Below are 19,128 nucleotides of genomic sequence, written 5' to 3' on the forward strand. Positions count from 1 at the left end.
ACTACAATAGGCAGAGGTGGGTTCCTCCCAGTTCAGATCGGATTGTCCATACTAGTAGTGACACGCTGTTGATGTCACAATGGCATCACAGATTCAGTTTGGGTGGTACCAGTCCGTGGGTGCAGCAACCTTTTTTTTCCCTGGAACTGTTTCCAAATTTTTTACTGTTTGGAAGTTTTTCCCCTCTTGAGGAAAGGCCCTCCTTCCCACCCCGGGTTCATACTTACTTTATTCCTTTGCTTAAAAGACAGCTGATCAACTCCTTAGCTGTGTTTCAGGCTGTTTATAGCTATTGAGCATGCACAGAAGCAGAATTGCATAAGGACACACATATGTGCGCATGAGTGGTAGACGCGCATGTGTGTGAAATGTCGCAATGAGAACCGGTGGCGAAGGTAAGTGGAACCCACCCCTGATAATAGGTATATATGATTGGTTTTCTTTGCTGTCCTATTTATAACTCCGTTACTTATTAAGTCGTATCATATCTCAACTTGAAAGCAATCAGTGGGTTCGCTACAAGAGCTTTTCTGAGCTCAGCAGTCATTAAAGGGAACTGATGAGAGAAGAAAAGGGAAAGATTTAACATGTAAGGTTCAGAGCCTCACACAAGAGCATTCTCATTTAATCTGCTGAAGTGGCACATATGATATTATTCTACCTTTTATCACTGTAATTTGAAGAATGACTAGTAAAACAACTTTTAGATACGGAAGAGCAAGTTTGTATATGAGAACCCAGATCACTAATTTAGACTATCTATTTCTCACAGTTAAGCACGCGTAACGTGTCAAACTACATTACATTAAATGCAAATGGTATAGCTGACTCTTTGATTTTTACTTTAAAATAAGCAGTCTGACTCAGACAAATATATGAGAGAAGTGATTTAACCTTCTCCTTTGTGGTTGCTTTTTGATGTCGTTCTCCCCTGGACAATTTCTGAATATTTGTGTTTGCACAGGCACACATATTAAATAATAAATATGAGTGTGTTATTTACACATATGGTTATTTAAAAATATTGAGTACATTGAATACCGATCAGCTCCTAGCTGGATTACTATATTGTACTTCACAATAGGGCTGCCTTTTGTAGAGCATTCAAAGGCTGCAGCTGGTGCAAAAGGGGCATTGGTCTTACCCGATTTGCCTCCTCTCATCAGGTGGAACCAGCATTCAGAATGGGACCGAGTCTGTTACTTTTTTTCCTGGATCCTCCCTCCTAGGACCCAACTTTGATGACATTGAAAAAGCAGACTCGACATGGCTACCAACAGGATACAGTAATTCAATTCTGATTCGACTTCTCATGGACCCTCTGTAGGACCCTTCAGCCAAAGGCCGCATCCGCCGAAGCGAACTTGTTGATCTTGTAGTGGCAGATGAACTGAGAAGAAGTTCAAGTTCGACAGACCTCCATCAAAGGTGCCTGGATCGCCCAGGCTGCGGATGTTGCGACACTACATATGATCCCCAGCAGCCACAGCAGAGCTGAAAGCTCGTACAGTGGTACCTCAAGATACGAACCCCTCGTCTTACGAACAACTCGTGATACGAACCCGGGGTTCAGAAAAAATTTGCCTCTTCTTACGAACTTTTTTCGAGTTACGAACCGGCGTTCGGAGACTGCTGGGAAGCCGCGCGGTTGTTTTAAAAGGTGACAGCCGGGCGGCGGGGCTTCCCAGAAGCCTCCCGAACGCCGGTTCGTAACTCGAACAAAGTTCGTAAGAAGAGGCAAAATTTTGCTGAACCCCGGGTTTGGTTCGGGAGGTTGCTGGGAAGCCCCCCAGGCCGGCTGCGACCTTTTAAAACACCCACGCCGCTTCCCAGCTGTCTCCCGAAGCCGAACGCGGAAGTTCGGCTTTAGCGTTCGGCTTCAGGAGACAGCTGGGAAGCGGCGCGGGTGTTTTAAAAGGCCGCAGCCGGCCTAGGGGGCTTGCCAGCACTCCTCCGAACCCCGAACGTTCGGTGGGGTGCTGGCAAGCCCCCCAGGCCGGCTGCGACCTTTTAAAACACCCACGCCGCTTCCCAGCTGTCTCCTGAAGCCGAACGCCAAAGCCGAACTTCTGCGTTCAGCTTCAGGAGACAGCTGGGAAGCAGCGCGGCTGATTTAAAAGGTCGCAGCTGGCCTGGGGGGCTTGCCAGCACCCCCCCGTTCGGGTTCGGGGGGGTGCTGGCAAGCCTCCCAGGCCGGCTGCGACTTTTTAAAACAGCCGCGCCGCTTCCCAGCTGTCTCCTGAAGCCGAACGCTAAAGCCGAACTTCCGCGTTCGGCTTCGGGAGACAGCTGGGAAGCGGCGCGGGTGTTTTAAAAGGTCGCAGCCAGCCTGGGGTGCTTGCCAGCCCCCCCGAACCCGGGTTCGGGGTTCGGGGGGTGCTGGCAAGCCCCCCAGGCCGACTGCGACCTTTTAAAACAGCCGCGCCGCTTCCCAGCTGTCTCCTGAAGCCGAACGCTAAAGCCGAACTTCCGCGTTCGGCTTCGGGAGACAGCTGGGAAGCGGCGTGGGTGTTTTAAAAGGTCGCAGCTGGCCTGGGGGGCTTGCCAGCCCCCCCGAACCCGGGTTCGGGGTTCGGGGGGGTGCTGGCAAGCCCCCCAGGCCGGCTGCGACCTTTTAAAACACCCGCGCCGCTTCCCAGCTGTCTCCTGAAGCCAAACGCCAAAGCCGAACTTCCGCGTTCGGCTTCAGGAGACAGCTGGAAAGCAGCGCGGCTGTTTTAAAAGGTCGCAGCCGGCCTGGGGGGCTTGCCAGCACCCCCCGAGCCCCAAACCCGGGTTCGGGGGGGTGCTGGGAAGCCCCCCCAGGCCAGCTGTCACCTTTTAAAACAGCCGCGCGGCTTCCCAGCAGTCACCGAAAGCCGTTTTTTTGCGGGGGGGGGGGGGGGGTTTGGTTGCACGGATTAATTGACTTTACATTGTTTCCTATGGGAAACAATGTTTCGTCTTACGAACCTTTCGTCTTACGAACCTCCTCCTTGCACCAATTAAGTTCGTATCATGAGGTATTACTGTACACTTTAGCAATAGTTCCGTAAATCTAATGGCTACAGTACAGTACATGTGGACTCCCCTTTCAAAATTAACCAAAAAAGTAAAGATGCCACCAAGCAAAAAGTCAATCCAAAGCAAAAGCAACGATAGAAGCAACAGCGGCACTACAACAGTCCATCATATAAGGAGTATACCAGAAAGTACCCCTCAAGGGAGGGACTGAATGCTGGCTCCACCTGATAGGAAGAGGTGTATCAGGTAATACCAACGCCCCTTCTCCATCTTGTGTGGAGGCAACATTCAGGAAGGGACCTACCAAAGCTAAAGTCCCCTGGGTGGGCACAGTCCAATTCCTATTCAATTCTGATTCGACTCCTCATGGACCCTCTGTAGGATCCTTCGGCCAAAGGCCGCATCCACCGAAGCGAACTTGTTGATCTTGTAGTGGCAGATGAACTGAGAAGAAGTTCAAGTTCAACAGACCTCCATCTAAGGTGCCTTGATCGCCCAGGCTGCGGATGTTGCGACACTACATATGATCCCCAGCGGCCAAAGCAGAGCTGAAAGCTCATATACCTTAGCAATAGTTCCATAAATCTAATGTCTAATGGTCATGGAGGACACTTTCTAACCCAAGGCATGGGGCAAGAAGGCTACTAGAAGCGCCTCAGCGTTGCGGAACTGACAATGTAAGTACCTACAGACGTCCAGTGTGTGCCAAAGTGTCTCTGACGGATGAGACGGGTTCAAACAAAAATTAGGCAGGACCAGCTCCTGAGACCTATGAAAGGTGGAATTAACCTTGGGAATGAACGAAGGATCTAACCCAAGATCCAAATGGAACAGTCCAAATGGAAAGTGCATAAGTCCTTCCAAATTGAGAGCATGGAGAATTCGGAGATCCTACGAGCGGACATGATCGCTACCAAGAAGGCAACCTTGTGGAAAAGATGCCTGAGGGTAGCCGACTGTAGAGGTTCATAAGGAAGCCTCATCAGAGACTGTAATACCCTGGGAAGATCCCAGGTTGGATAGCAGTCAATAACTGGAGGGCGAAGGTTGAACACCCCCTGCAAAAACCGGTGAACTGTGGGAAATTGCGCCAGAAAGTCCACCTGGTCATAGGAAGAGGACAGTGGCAGTGGCAAAGTGTGTTAGGAGAGGGACCAATGGCCAACCCTAACGGAGCCAATGCATATGCCTCATGACTACCAAGGCAGCAATAGCCTTGGAGGCGAATTGGGAGGCGTGAAGGATGGCATCTGCTGCAAACTGGGTGACCGCAAAGGTCGTGTATGGAATCTGCTCCTGGATGAGATACAGTCAGATTAACAAGGAGTGCATGAAGGAGGCCGACAAAGATGCCTTCACCGCCCATGTGGCCGCCTGGTATACCCTAATAAGGGCTTTTTCAGTTCTTTTGTCCTCGGGCCTCAATAGTGTTCGGTCCCCATGCCAAGCCCACCAATAAATATGCCCACACAACTGTTTTACTTCTAATATTTTCTTAGCAATTGGGATTCGTGACCATCAGTGCAGGATGCTGATGGGCCACAACAAACAGCTCCTCCTGGTGGTGGTCAGAGAATGCAGGCCACCACTGGAGCATCCACTGGAGGGACTGTGACGAGGCAGGCCAACTCTGGACCCACCTTAACATTTTATGATCACGCAAAGATGACATGGGTCCTGAGACTGGGGCCAACTACTGAGGCTGGACGTTGTTCAGGAATAACTGTGGAGCTGGACCTATGTCCACCTCCAGCGCGAACTCTGCAAATAATGGATCCAGAGGTTGAGAGCCCAAGGACATGGGAGCGGGGGCAGAATTCACCCTGTCGCAGTGTGAGCCTTATAAAGTAAAGATTTGAAGAGCTCCAGAAGAAAGAGAGTGTTGGAAATCTGTTGGTCGTGGAGCATCCCTTTGTCCTCCAAGAGCTCATAGTCGTCATAGTCCAGATCCAATAGGGGATCTCCAGCTTCCTCGTAGGAAACATCATAAAAGTAGTCAGGGTTATGGATTGGATTGGGATCAGGTCTGAGAGGGGCCTGTTCAGAGTCCATTAATGAAGGCCTGCCTAGAGATTGCAGGCATGCTGAGACTACAGAGACTATCAACAGCTGTAAGGTTGCTTGATCTAGTGTAAGAGGAACCTCTGTTGAGGCGGATGCTGATGAAGAGGACGTTGGATGATCCCAAATGGGTTTTGAAGCCTCCTAAGGTGGCATTGGAGAGGGCTGTGGTAATCCAGATGGACTACAGGCATCTTCAGTGCTTCTGACAAGGCCAGGCTATCAAGGGTCAGCTAATCAGTGGGTGGGGATGTAACAAAGCCCTCCCCTAGGGCCTTGGAGGAGATGGCCTTTGGAACAGCTGGGTAAATAAATCTTGCTGTTATCAATAAGCCTTGACTTTACTATAAAAATTATTTCAAAGAAATGAAATTAAACTCTGGGTAGCAACTGGAATAATTACATGATCACACCTTTACTGTAACCCTTCACAGTATCTGGATTTTAGGGTTAAAAATGCAAAGATGAATACATGTTCATTTTCTTCACACATTTCTACTGTCTAAAATAAAAGGTGATCCAGCTTTGAAGATCACAGTAGCTATGCATATTTATTTACCGCAGCATAAATTAATTTTCAGGCTGGTTAATAGCCAGTGATGGCTTAATTTTATGATTAGTCAACTTACGTAATCTTTTAGCAGCCTCAATAGCATCATTTGCAGTGTCAGCTACGAAGAATTTCTGAACGGTGACCCCATGATCAGCCATCAATTTCTTACTCTGGTATTCTTGCAGGTTTAGCCATCGTCTAGGAGTTAACTGAATACCCTAAAGATATGAAACATAGACAAAGAAAAAATATTCATTATAAACAATTAGGTAATGGTCAACTCTGCTATCGAGACTTATTGCCACCAGAGATAATTCCAGCTGGGGGGGGGGGTCTTATTTTGCAGGAAGTGTGCTATCTTGAAAAAACATTCTAAAATCTAAAAATATATTTAAATGAGACCCGTGTATATTAATTGTTATTATTATTTTATAGCTGCATTTTTCCAACTTAACTGTGCATTTAAATAAAATTCATTGAATATTGACAGCTTTCTTTTTCCACATTTCACAAAATCACAACGACTCTATCAAGTTCTACATTAGGTTACAATATTTGTGTTTTCATAAGGAAATACTGTTATTACCAATGAAATTTGGTACCACTTTCATAGCGTAATCCCTTTCTATAGTTACATTAGTACAGAAATGAAAATGAAACAATAATCATAATTTTCTCATTTGAATTATAATGGAATTGTTGTTATCCGTGTTAGTTTATATTCTATGAAATCTCCATTAACACTGGATTAGGACATACTGAAACTCAGTAGGAAATGTCACATTGTCCAATGCAAATATTTTTCATCACTTTGTATGTTGGCGAATGACTGCAAAAGCATTGTAAGTAATGATTTTGTGGTAACAAATTTTAGCAAGTAGATAAATTTGCAAATATAAAATCTGAAAAGAAATACAATTAATTATAATACCCCAGCATCTGTTCTATCACTATGAACTTCTGACAATCAAGTAAGTGAAAGCAAATGAAGATAAGAAGTAAATTTAAAGAACTGCAGCACTACTTAGAAAATTTTAAATTACATTATCCTTCTCGTGAAAGGTATCCTCCTTATGAAGGAATGGACTAACTTCTTCTGCAACTAACCTGCTTTCACCACGATCGCTGGAATACCACCAATTGAAACAAATCGTTTAAACCAAAATTATGTATAACATTAATATCTTCATGTTAAACAAAAGAGTCTAAAATTGATTATTGCTAAACTATTTTGCATTTCAGAAATATGGTGCCATTCTTTGTACATATATCATTATTATTTATTATTATTTATTAGATTTGTATGCCACCCTTCTACAAAGACTTGGGGCGGCTCACAAGACACAATATAAAACAATGCGTACAGCAAATCTAATTAATTAAAAACTACAAGCTAAAATCCCAATGTATTAAAATCAGTCAACCAATCATGCTTTTATGCAATAGAAAAACCTTATACTGTATTTTAAAAAAACTACCAGCATTTTAATTGTATTAAAAGCCTACCATCCTGATTATAAGACACATATGGTTTTGTGGGCTACAGTAACTGTTCATTCCCACAGAAGTTAAATTAACAACTAAAAAACAACCCCAACCTTTTTGCCTTGAATAGATGTTTAAAAATAAAGTAATTGAAGAATAATTTCAGAAAGTTACATCAAACAGTTGGATTTTAAACAGTGGTGAGATTCAGCTGGTTTGCATTGGTTCGGTAGAACAGGCAGCTAATTTTTTCTAGAGTTTGGCAAACTGACTGAAACCAGAAAGCCCTGCCACGCCCCAATGACATGCAGCAGCAACCCAGCCATTTATTTATTTATTTATTCGATTTTTATGCTGCCCTTCTCCTTAGACTCAGGGCGGCTTGCAACATGTTAGCAATAGCACTTTTTAACAGAGCCAGCATATTGTGCCCACAATCCAGGTCCTCATTTTACCCACCTCGGAAGGATGGAAGGCTGAGCCAACCTTGAGCCGGTGATGACATTTGAACCGCTGACCTACAGATCTACAGTCAGCTTCTGTTCCCTGCCCTCTCCAACACTGGAAACCAACTGCCTAGTTGTCCATTCATCTCTGTGTGTCTGGGTGTCTGTGTATCTGGGCTCGTCTGGTGCTACACTCCACCATGCAGACCAGAAAGTGTCCTGTCATCCTCCATGGGTTTGAGACACCACTATATGCCGACGACCTGAACATGGGCATGTGAAGGGAACCATGACAAGAGGCAGAACGAGCAGGCACATTAAACCAGAGGCCTTTAGGACAGCTTGGGGGCAAAAAAAAGATGTGGGTGGGTGGGTGCTTTTCTCACATTTGTTGGGGCTGGAGGTGTTTGCTGACTTGAGTCACCATCCTCGCTTTATCCAGTGACAGAGATGGCATTTTAGGAAGCCATGGTTAAATTATGGCATTCAGGAATCCTCTTTCTCTGATCAACTTTCTTGGTGATAGTGAGGGCATCTGGGTAGTGGTGGGGCAAGCTCCACAGTGCTGCAATGGAGAAATGGGCAACAGAGCAGCTGGCATAAGGGAAGGAGGCCTCTTTCCCTCTTTCTTCTCCCTGCTCCTCCTCCCTCCGTGCTAGCCGATCCATTTTGCATTTCTCCTTTGCAGCACAGTGCCCAGGATCCACATTGATAGTGGTGTGTGTGTGGGGGGGTTAATTTAACAACTGGTTTGCCCAGAATCAGGTTGGCTGTTGCGGGAGGCTCTTCCTGTCAGGATTAGTACTGTCCTGAAGTAATACAGTAATGTAGTGTTTCCCAACCTTTTTTGAGCCGCGGCACATTATTCACATTTACAAAATCCTGGGGAACATTGAGCAGGGGGGGGAGGGCTAAAAAAGGTTTGGACAAAAAAAATATCTCTCTTCCTCCCTTTCGCTCTATTTCTCTCTCTCTCCTTCTTTCTCTCCCTTCCTTCCTCTTTCTTTCCCTCTCTCTCTCCGTCCCTCTGTTTCTCCCTTCCTTCCTCTCTTTTTTGCTCTCTTTCTCTCTCCCTCCTTCCCTCCATGTCTTTCCCTCAGCCTCTTTAACCCTTCCCTTTCTCTCTCTCTTGCTTTCTCTCTCTCTCTTGCTCTCTCCTCCCCTCTCTCCCTCTCTCTTTCTCTATCTCTCTTTCTTGCTATCTCTTTCTCTCTTTTTGTTTTCTCTCTCTTTCTCTCTCCCCTGTCTCTCCCTCTTTCTCTCTCCCTCTCTTGCTATCTCTTTCTCTCTCTTTCTATCTCTCTCTTTCTTTCTTTCGCTCTCTCTTTCTCATATACCACGCCGCAGCAGCGGCATTGGGCAGTAGCTGTGGGGCAGCGGCAGGGTGGTCAGCTATGAGGCGGAGCTCTGGAATGGAGGCACCGACGACAGCGGCTGGACGTGTTGCTAGATGCCGTACATGCTGGCGTTGCGCTGAGCATGGGCATGGGGCTGGAGCCTCCATCCCGGCCCAGCCAGAAGGCATGTGCCAGCCATGCAATGCTAGCATGTACAGCGTACAGCAACATGTCCAGCCGCCACCGTCGGTGCCTCTGTCCTGGAGTTCTGGCTCACAGCCGACCACCCTGCCGCTGCCCAGCGGCTACTGCCTGGTGCCGCTGCTGCCACCACCCTCCCACTGCCCACCAGGCTCCAAAGCTCACCTGCTGCTGCCGCCGCCAGTGAAACTCCAGCCAGGCGGGGCGCTGCAGCTGCCGGAAAACTTGGAAGGCGCAAAGAAGGAAGCTCAGCTTCCAGTCTCACAACTTTTTGCTCTCCGCACTCTCAGCAAAAAGTTGCGAGACCAGAAGCTGACTTCCTTCTTTATGGCAAACCTGACCATGTCTCGCAGCACACTAGTGTGCCGCGGCACACTGGTTGGGAAACACTGCAGTAATGCATATTTGCATAGTTGTGGTAGTTTGTGGTTCGTTGGGATTCGTGGTTAGTAGTGGCTTATAGTGGTTCGTGATTAGTAGTCTCTAGTTAGTGGTGGTGTTGTACAGTCAGATAGTATTCTGTTCTGTACATTAAAAAAGAGAATAAAGTTTTGATACAAAGAAGAGTGAAACTTCTTCAAAAGAATTCCTGCTGCATTGACTTCGTTCTTCAAAGTCTCCAGTTCCTGGTATCTTTTCTGCACCTGACCAGTAAGCTACTGAACACGACCCTGACACTTCCCGCATGTGCGGCAGAGATGGAGAATGGGGATGGACCCCACTTCCCACGAAGGGCAATCTGACCTTTCTCAACCTTTGAGAGACTTGAGCTCTTTACAGGCCAAAGAGAAACTGCTCACCAAAGACAGCCTATGGACCTTGTAATCCTATTGGTGGTGGTTTGAATGACTCATCATAGTCACCCAACAAAAGAGAAACATAGAAACATAGAAGTCTGATGGCAGAAAAAGACCTCATGGTCCATCTAGTCTGCCCTTTTACTATTTTCTGTACAGTATTTTATCTTAGGATGGATATATGTTTATCCCAGGCATGTTTAAATTCAGTTACTGTGGATTTATCTACCACGTCTGCTGGAAGTTTGTTCCAAGGATCTACTACTCGTTCAGTAAAATAATATTTTCTCATGTTGCTTTTGATCTTTCCCCCAACTAACCTCAGATTGTGTTGCCTTGTTCTTGTGTTCACTTTCCTATTAAAAGATGGATGATCAAATATACTATGATCACTGAATCCATAAGAGCAATATATACATGGTGCCTGACAAATGATGCCACTGTTCAAAATGATGATGGCAAAAATCTTTACACACTAATTTATTCCTAGCTTCAGGTTGCCTGAGCAATGATGAATGAAATAAACAAGATATGCCTATGGAACACAAGGTTAGGAATGGTCCCATCTATGAGAGACTGCACAACAGCAATATTTCAGACACGTCAACATGCTGAGATTATCATTGCTTACGAAGGTCTTTGAATAATAATTGTTGATTTTTGTAACAGACATTATTAGCTAAATATTTTTCAGGGTAATTGCAGTATTTATATTCTCTTTATAGATCTAATTAAGCACCTGAAGGTTACTTAATTGCAGAATGTGCTCTGAAAATTCTAACCAACAGCTTAGTTGCTTCGTTCTAAAATAGCCGCATGATAACAACAGCCGAGAAAGGATATTACACAGCATATGCAAAATTACTTCATTGGCAAACAGAATGCAAGATAAGTGAAAATATCGGATTAGAAGCCAATATGCAACAGAATGTGAGCTATTTTGCTGTGACACTCGAGAAAGATACTTTCTTGCGTATGGTATAGGATGCAGCAGTACATCGTTTCTACAAATATGTATATTTCTTGTCCTCACTTTCGCATGCATAGACAAAATAGGAAAATTGTGAGCTGAATTAATCAGATTCATTCCCCAGGTTTTTAATTGGGCTGAGATTATCCCTGCACAAAAGAGACTGAGTTACCAAACCGCATAACATCTGCTTCTTGTTTTAAAAAGATAAAAGACTGAAGTGAAAGGGAAAGGAACCTATTAGCAAGCATATCTATTAAAGGGAAGGAAAGGACATTAGACTTCCTCTCTTGCAACAAGACAGAATTGCTGTCCATGGAACAAGCCATCCAAAGGAGTTCAATGGAAGTTTTTATTTATTTATTTTTATTTTATTTATTTTGTCCAATACACAATGAGGGTTTTAGTGGGTATACAGTGATCCCCCGATCATTGCGAGGGTTCCGTTCCAGGACCCCCCGCAACGAGCGGGTTTTCGCGAAGTAGCGCTGCGGAAGTAAAAACACCATCTGCGCATGCGCAGATGGTGTTTTTACTTCCCAGCAGTGAGGAGCCGAAGATTGGGGTTTCCCCGCCGCCCACGCAAACTCCTCGCTGCTGCCGCGCCCGCCGTTCGCCCGCCCTTCGCCCGGCCACCCGCCGTTCGCTCGCTGCTCGCCCGGCCACCCGGGTTCGTTTGGCTTCGGGACATGCCGGCGGCGACGTTTTAAAACAGCCGCGTGGCTTCCCAACTGAGTCCTGAACTTCGCCTTTGACTTCGGGACTCAGTTGGGAAGCCGCACGGCTTCCCAACTGAACGGGAAAGCCCCCCCAGGCCGGCTCTGATCCCCCAGGCCGGCTCCGATCGTTTTAAAACAGGCGCGCCGCTTCTCCGCTGACTCCTGGCGAACTTCCCCGCTTTAGGAGTCAGCGGAGAAGTGGCGCGCCTGTTTTAAAAGATCGGAGCCGGCCTGGGGGGGCTTTCCAGCAACCCCCGAGCCCCCAACCCGGGCGAAGGGCGGGCGAGCCGGGCGAAGGGCGGGCGAGCCGGGTGAACGGCGGGCGAGCGGCGGGTGGCCGGGCGAACGGCGGGCGAGCGGGTGCTGGGGGGGCTTCGCCCTCCCACCAGCAAGAGGGGGAAGACCCAGGGAAGCCGCCCAGCAGCTGATCTGCCCGGCGCCATCTACGCATGCGTGCCCATATGGTGTTTTTACTTCCGGGTTGCAAAATCGCAAATTAGCCCGTTCGCAATGATCGGGAACGCAATAACCGGGGGATCACTGTATATCTATATACACATATTAAAATACATGATGAAGGTTATAGAGGAGATACTCATAGTAAAATATATCTAAGAAATAATAGAAAAGAAGATATAGGAATAGAATATATCAATGAAAGAATAGAAGAAGAGATATAGGAATAGAGGAAAGGTATAGGAGATATAGGAGAGCAATAGGATAGGGGACGGAAGGCACTCTAGTGCACTTGTACTCGCCCCTTACTGACCTCTTAGGAATCTGGATAGGTCAACTGTAGATAATCTAAGGGTAAAGTGTTGGGGGTTTGGGGATGACACTATGGAGTCCGGTAATGAGTTCCAAGTTGGCTCAAGAAGAGTCGAGAAAGTGGCTTTTGTTGAGTTAACCAGCTCAGAAGCTTAATAGGTGGCAGCTTTTTCAGGATGAGGGCTCCATTTGGTGTTTGGCTCCTGGGCTGACAGGCTGATAATTAGGGTGCGCCTTATACTCTCACTATAGCTTCCCCTCCCCCAGCCCTAACTAGCTGCTAGCGATCTTCCCAGCTCTTACCTTGCAGGCTCTTTCATTGTTTCTCTCTGCAAAGAATGTTTTCCAAGACCTAAGTCTTTGCAGGGTTTTATTTTTCATTACTCTAACTTGCTTTGAGTAAGTTTCTTTCCAGCCCTAACCAGGTGCTAATGATGTTCCCAGCTCCTACTGGCTTGCAAGCTCTTTCATTGTTACTCTCTCAGAACAAAACAAAAATTAAGCCCTTAACCAGGGGATAAAATAATGTGCTGAATCTGATCAGACTAAGGATTCTAGCCAGATGAATACCTGGTAAGCAGATTCTTTTCCTTATTTTCTTCCCCCCCAAACTATGTCTTATATTCCGGTGCGTCTTATACTCCGAAAAATACGGTATATTCCTCCCTTCTCCTATTTTCCCCCATAACAACCCTCCTGTGCCGTGGGTTGCTTGGGGAGAAGTCACCCAGCTGACTTTCATGCATAAGATGGGACCAAAATTCACTGACTCCTGGTTTCTAGCCTGGTGCCTTCACCACTACATCAAATTGGCTCTTAACCTCTAAACCAAACCACTAATCAAAGGAGGCTTAAATAATTACTACCGTTGATTTAATACAAAGTTTAGTTTGCCAATATACTTTGAACACATTGAATCAAATGCAGTTAATATTTACTGTTTAATTAATATTTTCTCCTTAAGGTGGTATTTTAGAGAGAGATCAGACGCCTACTGTTGAAGCATTTAAAGGACCGTATACAGGTTCTGGATCCTCAAATTGTGTATTTTTATCCTCAGTAACTCTTTGGCAAGACAGAACAATTCCTCCTACACTTCTGTTCCAGCACTGTTGAATTAATTCCCCATTAATTAGATACAAATCAGGTGACTTTGGTTTTAATAACAGTTTATGACCCTATAAATTAAATAATGCTGTCATGAGGTAAATCATCATTAACGATGATTAAACCACTACCCCTACTTTGAATATATTATTAAAAAATCCCCTTGGATTTAAATTAAGCATGAAAGGCTAAATTCTATAGGCAGAGCTTGGAGAAAAGCAAGAGAAAGCAAGGAAAAAAAAGCACTAGGGGCCTAACTCTTATTCCCATGTTTTTAACAAACCAGAAATATTATGTCTAAATTAGTCTGATGTCTCACATCCCTCCCAACTGCAGCAATTGAAAAAAATACCCCAGGACAGGGCCGCCATCAGGAATTTTGGGGCCCCATAAAGCCTAAGTGTCTGGGCCCCCCGCCATTTTAAAACTACTTTAAGTCACCGAGCCACTCCATCCCCCGGGGATCATTTCCCGCTTTACACCAAGCGAGGTGGTCCCATAGGCCAGTGTTTCCCAACCTTGGCAACCTGAAGATATCTGGACTTCAACTCCCAGAATTCCCCAGCCAGATATCTTCAAGCAGTGTTCCCTCTAATTTTTTTTCGGTGTGAGCAGAAAAGTATAATGTCTGAGCGGCACATTTCCATGCCTGGGCGTGGATCAGTTAGAAACAAAAGGGGGTCACGTGACCTCAGGACACACAGCAACGGTCATAAAAATGAAACGGCAGCAAAGTTTTGATCCTCCGATCATCGGGCTGCTGCGAAGGTGCTAAGTGTTAAAAAGGGCCATGTCACTTTATTCAGGGCCGTTGCGACTTTGAACGGTCAGTAAATGAACCAATGAGGCCAATGTTTCTATCTCCTGAGTAAGACGGTTATTAAGTGAGTTCTGCCTCACTTTACCACCTTTCTTGCCATAGTCGTTAAGTGAATCCTTGCAGCTGCTTGAACATCCCAAAAGATGTTCACATAACTCTGGGACATGGCCACCATCATAACTAACTTGTCAAGTGTCCAAAGTTTGATCCAATAACCCCTTTATTTTTCTAACAAAATCCTTTCTTCCTAGAAGGAAGAATAGAAAGAATAAAATGGAAAAGGGGATTAAAAGGGGATACAAAAAATAAAAAGGGGGTTTGGTTCAAAGTTCTGCTCAGATTGAAGAAATTGGAGTTTGAGAAGGGTTGATTAAGCTTAGAGTATTGTTTTGTTTGCTCTTTTTTAACTTCTATTTTTCTATTAAGATATATGAATTTAGGAATTGCTGATCTGTTTTAATAAAGTTAGAAGTATTGATTATAATACGATATGCAGTAGGTGATACTGATTTGGATTAATGCATAAATGGAATTGAATTTAGCACTTTGGCATACTGGTTAATAAGTTAGAAATATTTTTTGAAGGAACATTAAGGAGGGTATTTAAATAAAAGAAAATGTATGTAACCGGATGACAAAATTAGAAAAAAACCTTTTGCAACTTTTGGGATGATTGATATTAGTTACTAAGAAAATACAGCATTTTATTCATGGAAAATTAGATGGTGCATTGTATTATTTGAATGTTGAGAGAGAAAGAAATTACCCCCCAAAGGTCCTTCCACCCTCTTTCCCTCCATTCATTTCATTCTTCCTTCTTCCTTCTTTCTCCCTCCATTTCTCTCTTTTCTTTCTCTCTCATTCTCTCCTTCCAGGTCTCTTCATTCCTGCATCCTCTCCCTCTGTCTCCCCTTCACTCTCTCATATGTTTATCTCTCCTCCCTTGTGTATCCAATCATACTTGGCCAATAAAGAAATAAAGGAAGGATCGTCCCAGAACAGATCCCAATGGCTCCAAAACCGGGGGGGGGGGGCGGTCGGTCGTGTTGGAGGGAAACGGGGTGGGGAAGAGACGTGCTGCCAGGCACTCGACTCCAGCCCCTCCTGCCTTTTCATCCTCCCTCTCCGAAGCTTCGTCCTCCCTCTACCAAACCCCCACCCATCTCTCCAAAGTTTTACAACTCTGTCTCAGCACTCACAATGATCAGCTCTCATCTCTTTTGACTGCTGGATTCTCCCTTTCAAAATGCGGGGGGGGGGGGGTGCAATCTTCCAGCCCCTGCTTTAAACCCTCTGAGGAGGCTTTTGAGATGCCTTCCCAGCAATCGGGTGGTTGCTATCAGCAGCATTGCTGGCCGTCGCGAGCAGATGCTTGCTTCCCTCGTTGGCGAGCCACCTCCTGCAAGACGGAGCCATGGTGCCCGCACCGGCTCCGCGCTTCGCGTTTTAAGGGGGCAGCTCCAAAACCGGCTTCTTCCTTTTCAGCTACCCGGCGGCCAAGCCTCCCCGCTTTCTCCCCTCCTTCCGGCCTCCCCCCTCTCTCTTGCCTCGCCCCCACTTTCCCTCCCCTGCCCCGGGGGGAGAGATCTGACCACCTCCCACCCTTTCCACCTTCCCTGCGCCTTGCAGGATGGCGCCGAGCGGCTCCTTTGTCTGTGGCCGGGCGGGGAGAGACGGAGAGAGAGAGAGAGAGAGAGGGGGGCGACTCGTTCGGGCCATACAAAAACCGGCGCCTGCCAGCCTTCTCTCTTCGCTTTCCCCTTCTTCGTTGCCCTCCCGGCCGTGGGAGGGAAGGGAGCTTCGGAAGGGAGTCCCCCCCCCTCACCGGTCGAGCAAGCCCTGGCTCTTTTGTTGTCTTGGTGCGGGCCGCGGTCGGAGAAGCTCCGCAGTGGCAGAGTTTGTCTCAATCGGGGTTGGGGAGTTTTTGGAGGGCGCCGGGCCCCCCCTTGGCCCGGGCCCATGACACCACTCCCAGTAATACCCATCTATCGGCGGCCCTGCCCCAGGAACATAGCTGTTCTCATTAAGCAAGCTAGGAATATTACAAAAAATATTGGCAAACTGATCTGTACTTGGAGTCAGGTAACATACTGCTTTTGGAAGAGGCAAAGGGAAGGAAGCTTGTAAAAAAAAATCCCACAAGATAGATGCACTTTTATTGATTCCAATTAATTTCTACATTGTAGTTAGAGAAAAAATTCCCAGTTCTTCTCCCCTAGCTCATACCCATAGTTCATTCCCAAAATCCATTTGGACAGCTCACTAATCCAAAACTGCCTTGGTAAGACCACACTTGGAATACTGCATCCAATTTTGGTCACCATATTATTAAAAGAAAAAGATGTTGAGACTCTGGAAAGAGTGCAGAGAAGAACAACATAGATGGTTAGGGGACGGGAGGCTGAAACATATGAAGAACCGTTGCCTACTTTGTCTAATTTAATGAAAAGAAAGACTAGTGGAGACATGAGAAAATTGTTCCGGTATATAAGGGGCTGCCACAAAGAAGAGGGAGTCAAGCTATCCTGAAGGCAGAACAAAAAGCAATGGATGGAAACTAATCAACTTAAGAAGAAATTTCCTAAGAGTGAGAACAATTCATCAGTGGAACAACTTGCCTCCAGAAGTTGTGGGTGCTCCAACACTGGAAGTTTTTAAGAAAAGATTGGGCACACATTTCTCTGAAATGGTATACGGTCATGATGGTGAACCTATGGTATAAATTGCACAAGTGGCACACAGAGCCATATCTGCAGCACACGAGCCATTGCCTTAGTTCAGCTCCAGGGCACATGTGCGCACCAACCAGCTGATATTCGGCTTGCATGGAGGCTCTGCAAAGACATTTTTGGCATCTCGGGAAGCAGGGGAGGGTGTTTTCGCCCTCCCCAGACTCCAGGAAAGCCTCTGGAACCTGGGGAGGGTGGAAAATGGACCTACTGGGCCCCCTGAAGTCAGAAAATGGGGGAGCAGGGAGTCATGTGCACATGCGCAGGGGGACGGGCAGCATGGGGTTTCACATGCATGGGGAGGCTGCACGCACATGCGCGGGGCATTGAATTATTGGTGAGGACACAGGTGCACTTTAGGCAACCGAGGAAAAAAAGGTATACCATCACTGGAATAGGGTTTCCTTCCTGAGCAGGGGGTTGGACTAGAACAGGGGTAAGTAAATTTGGCTCTTCTATGACATTATTATTATTATTATTTATTGGATTTGTATGCCACCCCTCTCCGTAGACTTGGGGCGGCTAACAACAATGATAAAAACAATATGTGACAATCCAATAATAAGAGAACTAAAAACCCTTATTATAAAACCAAACATACACACAAACATACCATGCATAACTTGTAATGGCCTAGGGGGAAGGAATATCTCAACTCCCCCATGCCTGGCGGTATAAGTGAGTCTTGAGTAGTTTATGAAAGACAGGGAGGGTGGGGGCAGTTCTAATCTCCGGGGGGAGTTGGTTCCAGAGGGCCGGGGCCACCACAGAGAAGGCTCTTCCCCTGGGGCCTGCCAAACGACATTGTTTAGTCGACGGAACCTGGAGAAGGCCAACTCTGTGGGACCTTATCGGTCACTGGGATTCGTGCAGTAGCAGGCGGTTCCGGAGGTAATTTGGTCCAATGCCATGTAGGGCTTTAAAGGTCATGACCAACACTTTGAATTGTGACCGGAAACTGATTGGCAGCCAATGCAAGCCACGGAGTGTTGAGGAAACGTGGGCGGATCTTGGACATGTGGACTTCAACTCCCAGAATTCCTGAACTAGCATGATTAGCTCAGGTATTCTGGGAGTTGAAGTCCACAAGTCATAGAAGAGCCAACTTTGCCTACCCCTGGACTAGAAGGTCCAAGGTCCTTTACAACTCTATTATTCTCCATTCTGTATTCTGTAAAAACTATTGTCCCATTTTTTTCCTCTTACAACTAATAAGGGGAAAGAGGGGAGACGAGAAAAATAAATATTCCTCCTTTTCTTTTTCCTTCCTTTATCTCCCTAAGCTTGCTGATTAAGTAGTATGACTTCAGCATGCTCTGCTATGGCTGCTATTATCACTGCTTACAGAGAAATCTCTAAGGGAAAAATGTTATGCAAAGCCTTTCTCCTCCTAAAACTCAGAAATTTTTGCATTGGTAAGAGATGAGCTTAAGTAATGTCCATTTTCAATCATCATCATTCTAGTCAAAGAGATATTATGGCCTTTTTTATATTATCTAAGGTAGATGATGAATTTACACATCACATAAAGCAGGAGGAAATAAAATAATTCTTTTAAATTGATATAAACTTACTATCTTTGCACCTAACCTCCCGAGGCTACTTATAATACACTTTCCCAATAATTCAACAATTTGCATCCGTGCCTTGTTAAAATTTACTGGGAAATCAAGGAAACAGCTACTTGTTTAATATATTATTCATCACTGTTCTTGAGACTGACAAACGTTAAGAAACCATCAAAGTCTAACATGCTGCCAATTGAGAGGGAGAAACAAACCCATTTTTCTTTATTGCTATTTCCCTTTGTAAACTACAAAACTTCTAAGCATCAAGCCTTTGCTTTCCAGGCTGAATTTCAAAGAAGACAGGCTCTCAATCAGGATTTTTCACAATACACAAACTCCTTGTGATAAATGAACTACCAGTGAAGATAAATGAATGCACCTTACCATTGCTTACAACAGCCATTGATTAACTGTACCCTTTGGAAATCACTTGAAATTGACTGTGTATTAAAAGCTCTACAGAGCTAATGCATATGTGCTTAAAAGTTACATTATAAGCACGGGAGAAAGGAAGTCTTGCTGAAGAAAACAAGATGAAAAATCTTTCATTCTCTGTCACACAAA

At 45.7% G+C, this 19,128-nt stretch overlaps 1 protein-coding gene across 1 annotated transcript in view; it reads right to left on the bottom strand.

Annotated features, from left to right (window-relative positions):
* SUCLG2 (succinate-CoA ligase GDP-forming subunit beta) overlaps positions 1 to 19,128 on the bottom strand; it is a 366,453-nt gene that overhangs the window by 231,037 nt on the left and 116,288 nt on the right. Inside the window, exon 2 of the mRNA XM_070738185.1 lies at positions 5,694 to 5,835. Coding sequence (XP_070594286.1) covers positions 5,694 to 5,835 — 142 coding nt within the window. The remainder of the gene's footprint in view (positions 1 to 5,693; positions 5,836 to 19,128) is intronic.

The sequence above is a fragment of the Erythrolamprus reginae genome, chromosome 2 (genome assembly GCF_031021105.1).
Source record: "Erythrolamprus reginae isolate rEryReg1 chromosome 2, rEryReg1.hap1, whole genome shotgun sequence".
In the NCBI taxonomy this organism is placed as follows: domain Eukaryota; kingdom Metazoa; phylum Chordata; class Lepidosauria; order Squamata; family Dipsadidae; genus Erythrolamprus; species Erythrolamprus reginae.